The 6,276-nt window shown below is 39.3% G+C and overlaps 1 protein-coding gene and 1 pseudogene across 1 annotated transcript; one reads left to right on the top strand and one right to left on the bottom strand.

Moving 5' to 3' along the window:
- Window positions 1-1,259: 1,259 nt before the first annotated feature.
- On the bottom strand, window positions 1,260-2,225 carry LOC147926607 (uncharacterized; annotated as a pseudogene).
- Window positions 2,226-3,101: 876 nt separating this feature from the next.
- Window positions 3,102-4,227, top strand: LOC147926606 (uncharacterized). Its single transcript, XM_087487116.1, has 5 exons — window positions 3,102-3,236; window positions 3,325-3,595; window positions 3,670-3,781; window positions 3,863-3,987; window positions 4,097-4,227. Exons 1-5 carry the CDS (start codon window positions 3,102-3,104, stop codon window positions 4,225-4,227), a joined length of 774 nt encoding a protein of 257 aa, XP_087343242.1.
- Window positions 4,228-6,276: the final 2,049 nt, after the last annotated feature.

Genomic DNA, 6,276 nt, shown 5'->3' with positions numbered 1-6,276 from the left:
GCAATATCTGTTCAATTAAAGGTGGACAATGCTTTATTACAAATTTAGTGTTGTAATCTCCATTCCGTGTCAAATACTTACATCGGATACGATTTTAGTTGGTGATAACTCAACAGCAATGTCCCCCGCATCACAATCTTTGCGACATTCATTAACTCCATTGTCCGGGGATGGTTCGTTCAGGCCACAGTCGTTATTATCGGTGACCCACTCATTAATATGAGTACGGGTTTTATCCTACGGTCAAATATATAAAGCGTATATGATAGGTGCATAAGCATAAACACCCCCATTACGTTGATTGAGACGTATTCTAAAGAGGATCTTGTTGTCCATTACCTGGCCTCCAACTAAAGAGTCACCACTTACAGTGTGTTGACCATCTATGGCATCCTTCGAACCATCATTATTCCGATCACCCTGTGCACACCACGATAGCAACATAAATTAATATATGTAAGTAGTGAGAAAATTACTACCCTTAAGCTATTTGTCTTATCAACCTTAGCAGTGGCAGCGCATCCCCTGTTTCTGACCTTCTCTCTCTTTTTTTTCATAACCATTACTGAACTCATTCTTCTAAACTTTATAGTTTTCCCTCTCTTTTTTTTTGAATACTTCTTCTCTGAAACTGTATGCCAAGCGTCAGAAGGTTCCCCATGTTCGTTTCTTTTAACCTCTAATAGTGCAGCTCTTATCTCCTTGCGGATCTCTGTACGTACGAAAATCTCCATGTTTGCCTGATTTTCCTTCATCAGAGCTTCTTGTTTCCTGTAGAACCGGTATAGTTCCGCCTTAAACCTTTCAAATTGGTCATCGTCCAAACGTTCATGAACAACGTGCGTACCCCCCGGTCGCGCATCAGTTCTCGTGCTCTTCTCTTTCTTATTGTCAATTGTTGCGGTGTCTGCTCTTTTCCTCTTCCGACAGTCAACTGTAACTATATCACTAATTAACCATTAATTTTTTTAAAAATTAACTTTATAGTGTATCCCTTTGTAATGTATAAATGTTTTTAATACCTTTCTCTTCGGGACGTGTCTGTTTTGGACACCTATCATCACCTCCCATCCATATTCCCTCATCCCATTTGTGGCCTGCTTTAATAAGATTTTCAATGTTGTCAACTTGATGGTCTTCCTCTTCGTCACGCCACGCCAATTCTCGACTATCACAATGATCCCCACTACCAACCATCCGTCTAATAATCACCTATAATATGATTACAAAAATATATACATTTTACGGAACTTATAGATTCAGGTCGTTAACGTATTATATCTGATAGACAAGGGATAAGTACATACCTCTTTAGCAGCCTCGCATGCGAAGATGTCTGCTGTCTTGATTGGCCGCAGTTTAGCCAGATTGTGGATCGATCTTTGATTAAACGCCTGATCCTGAACGTCAGATGGTACTAATCTTGAAATTGCAGGGACAGATTGGAAAGCCAGCAGCTGGAGTGCTAGAGGAAATCCATGAACAGCAACTGATTGTTGCTTGAAAGTTTTTACTAAGCTGTCTACGTCTGCTGGACATTTAAATCCTGTTATAGTCTCCAGCGTCCGTTCAAATGACAACCTTCCCCATGGATATTTTTAAAAAAAATCAATATTCTTGGTCATCTCCACTGTCTTCGGATCTGGTTTTACTGGTTGCGTGGCGCATGTTAGAACTCCATCAACTATTATAATCAGCGCTAAAGCTAGTTTCTGCCACGATTCCATTTCCTCAGTCTCCAACCTTTTTACCAACTCGGAGATCGTTAGTTCCATGTTTTCCCCGAATAGAACCTCCCAAACAGTCTTACATCCTTTATCCGTTTTTGTAGCTCTTTCCACATCTCTCTTTTTAGGATAATTCCTACATTCGAGTCCTGTCAACTCTGCAAATTCCTGTAAACCAAACTTGATTGGATTGCCACCAAACACAATCCACATCTCATGCCGCTTTTTGGTCACCAATTGACGGCAAACAAATCCATGAACAAGTTTACCGGAGAACGAGATCTTGTTAGCAGGGATACGAAAAAGCTGCCCAAATGGAGACTCTAACAAGTTTTCCATTTCCTTTGTTCCACTCAGCACCCTCGATATTGTAGAAAGATATTCCGGTTTTGAATACGCATTTATCTTGGTTTTGAGAGGGTAACGGTCAAGAGCAAATAACCTCCTCGGTAGATCCAAGCTCAATTGAGGAACGATCTCTACAGCCTCGGGATCCATCCTGGGCTACTCAAATCGATACTTAATTGTATTTGCTATATACTCTTCCAACGTAATATAGAATTTGGGGGAACAATCCCTCTTCTAATTTAAAGTAGGAAGTCAAGACAAACACTTACCTTCTGATTCAACACCGGTGATGATAGAGGGATCGAAACTACTCGCCTTTTTCTGATTTCACCCGACCTCTGTAATCTCTTCTTCCTTAAATGTTCCGTCGCCGACTTGTAGGGAGTGTCGTTTTGTAGTACTTATCCCAGATCTAAACACCTTGATTCAAGAAATTGGGAGGTAAAACAACCCTATCGGACAGAAGATTCCGCTGTCGCAGCGAGGCGTCAGTTTTCCGTCTATTAGCAAGAAAGAAGATTTTGCCTCTACTACTAAACTATTTAAAATTAATTTTTTATTTATACACAGTGCAATGGCTGAGCTTGTCTTTAATTATTTTTATTCATAATATACTGTTTTTCAACGTTATTGGTTCATTTGCACTATATATCAGCCTTTATCTGTCAGTTTATACCAGATGAGATCTATTCCTTGATATTTTATAAAGTTTTACATTGAATTGGTTTGTTAAATGAACCAATATATTTTCCGGCTATATATATAACGTCGAATATAGGGTCATAATTAAGTGGTGCATGCGATGTATCGTCTTCGCTTAACCGGCTGTTACACGTGTTAATTATCTAAATGCTATGTATCTATATGGATTGCAGTCACGACGTTTGAAAAACCACAATATGATACATCCATTTGTGTTTCTTCGCGGATTATATAAGAAGACAAATACACACCCGGTGAAGTATGTATTCGTCTCTCAAAAACCAAAATATCACATCACTAAGTAAACATAAGTGCAACAAAGTCATGGTGCATTTCGACAGGCTATCCGATCTCCAGACGTGGCGTTCTGATTGGAAGGTTTCTGTTAAGATCATCCGCAAGTGGAGAAAGAGAGAAGCGAACATCGTCACCTTCGAAATGGTTGTTTCGGATGTGTTCGTAAGTGACTCGTCTCATCATCATATTATATGCACTTAATATTAAATGATTCATGTAGATCATGGTTGAACTTTTTTCGTATTCTTAGGGCGATAAGATGCAGGCAACAATCACCGAGGACCTGTTGCCCCAGTTCTCTGCGGGGATTGAGGAGGGTTTGTGGAAAACCTTCTCTAATTTCGTCGTCACTGACGACACATCCGCTGTGAAGGTCGTGGCTTCCAACTACCGGATCATATTCACTGCTAGGACGGTTGTGGACAACATTCGTTGCTTGTCGACCAATCACTACATCGACTACGTCCCCTTCGACCAAATTTATGAACGATGGCCTCCTTGGACCCAGAACTGCTGCTTAGGTAACGTTGCATTGTGTTGTTACGTTTTTTAATATCAAATCCAATACCCTAATTCTAATGAAATGAAACCATAGAGACGATGGGGCAAGTAACTCACGTCGAACAAAGAATATTGGTGGACGATCCAACTGCTCCACGTTTTGCCGAGAGGACCCGGTTGAAACGGTTTTCATTGACGAATCTCAAGTGAGTCGTTTTGGCGATTATTAGCTTTCACACACTTTAAAGATATACCGTCCTATTAACGTAAGGTGTCTCTTTGGGTAGGGGGCATCACTTGCAATGTGTGGCTTATGATGAAATGGTCGATGATTTCACCCGCAATTTTTGGCTATGCGGAGGCAAACCAGTTGTAGTCTTGCGATTCTGGAGGCCCAAGTTTAAGGATGGAGGTACGGATTAGGCAAACGTATTTAAAATAATTCAATCACCTTTTCAATATAAGATTACTTCATAATACTAATTTTGGTTACCCTTTTTCCTTATTTTTCCACACCGCAGGAGGGATGGAATTGGTTAGTCAACCGGGTGTTTCTAAAGTGATATTTGAACCACCCTTCCCTGAGGTTAGAGATTTCAAACTCCGGTTGGAATACTTCGACCAGCGCGAGCGGAGTGAAGACGATTTGTAGCCTATGTTTCCATTTGTCAATGTTGCTTACATTATAAACTTCTAAACCACGTTGCTGAACTCTTTATATTATCTTTATTACCTACATCCAAACAATCTATCTAACGTAGATAGGAATATTTTGATGTAAAATGTTTGTGTGTTATACGCATGGTTAATTATATATATTTATTTTAATTTGGTAAGCATCTTCCTAATACTGCCAACCTTTAATGTTAGACGTATGTGTACAAACGTGTACAAATGTTTATGTTTAATTGGAAGGGTTTGGTCGATAATATTAACACGACAAGGTTCCAAACAGTCTTTTTTTTAGACGACAAAATATGTCACTAAACCAAATATAACGTTTATAACTTGATTTCAAACAATTAACCCACAACCCAAAATACTACTCTAATAAAACGACATAACTACATTAAGAAATAGGTCATTGTTGCTACTATAAACAAAGTCGCAACAAACACATTGGTCAGTTTTAATTTCATAATTAATCCATCACTCTTGTATGCAATCAACTTCTTCATCCTTTCCAACTCCATCTGATTTTCCTTGTGCATATTTAAGATGTTAGCAATGTCCTCTTTTTGTGCCTGAAGCGCTTCACGCAAATTCAAACTAGTTAACTTTAGAATATCTTCCTTCACTGTTTTCAGTTCCTCCATCATAGCACCATCCCACCATTTAAAAATGTGATAGTCCCCATCCTGCATTAATTTAAAAATATTGTTTTACACGAAAGTTAAATTATGCAAATAAATCTGATCTTTAATCAACCTCGGCGAAACTGTAAATCACTTACCTCTCTATTTCTACAAGTGTAGTGAAGCCTCCCTGGGTTTGTCCTTGTAAAAGAAGGTTGTAGGTTTGGCGTTTCACCACAGTAACAAACAGCCGGGATCCCATACTCCGCATCGTCATACTCGACTGGACTCGTGTTTGGCAAAGCAGACATTAAGAACGAAACTGATAACGTAATTGAAGGAGTGAAAATAAAGAAAAGAGGAACTTTAAACTATTATCCGAATATCCAACTCTCAAAATCTAATCCAACATCTACGGCAGCGGCTCTCTCTGTTTCCCCCAAATCAGTTCAATGAACCCTAATTTCCCTGAATCTTATAATATATCTATTATATTCGGTTGGCCTTTGATAGAACTTTCTGTATCGTGTCATTTTTTGTATTGAAAAACAACATGAAGTTTTCCAGGTTGTGTCGTTTTCCAATAGTTGCGAACGGCGTCGTAAGCTTGTTACAGTGCCGATATACCAAGGGCTTTATGCTACAGATTCTATTACCGATTATAGGGGATTAAATATCAAAAACGGTGCGGTGGTATAGTGGTAGGATTGGCCATGAGTGTCCTTCAGTGTCACGAGTTCGAGGCCTTGTAAAGCTGTACTTTTTCTTTTTTTCTTATGTTTGTTAATGGTAAAAATATGTTTGGGCGGCAGTGTTGATATTTGTTGGTGTGTTTGCCCGGTGAAACTAAGTACACGTCGTCTTCACTGCACTGTTGATATTTATTTAGGAATATAAGGAGCAATACGACATCTACTAGACATTTTCGGATTAAAACGAGCAAAACGCCCAAAACGACAACGATTGTCATCCATGTTAATTAACATCTTCATTACATAGTAATTTAATTATCTAATAAAACATACGTGGGGAGATGAAACGCAACACAGAAGGGAACCGACGATACACCTAGAGGATTTCACAAATAGATTTGGCCACCCACCACACTCCGCAATTTACATAGATGATGTCATAATAACGTGTGTCGGTCGATAACCTGCCCCATCTCAAACAACTACTCATGGCACAGTCCGGGAAAGGGATCAACGAACTGGATGGATATACAAAAGAATCTTTGTACGTCTTTTTACGCGCCGTCTTAAACATACTCAACCGTTGGAACAGATCTTCCCCGATAAGCCGTACTCCCTCTGATTGGAGTGGATAGTGATGTGCATCAAATTGGTGAAGAAAACGAACCGCCATCTGCTCTTCCCCATATCACATAGAGAAAATTCCACATGCAA

This window comes from Camelina sativa, chromosome 15, assembly GCF_030686135.1.
Source record: "Camelina sativa cultivar CO46 ecotype springtype chromosome 15, ASM3068613v1".
NCBI lineage: Eukaryota > Viridiplantae > Streptophyta > Magnoliopsida > Brassicales > Brassicaceae > Camelina > Camelina sativa.
The sequence above is the reverse complement of the archived record's forward strand: the minus strand, read 5'-3'. Positions and strand labels throughout refer to the sequence as shown.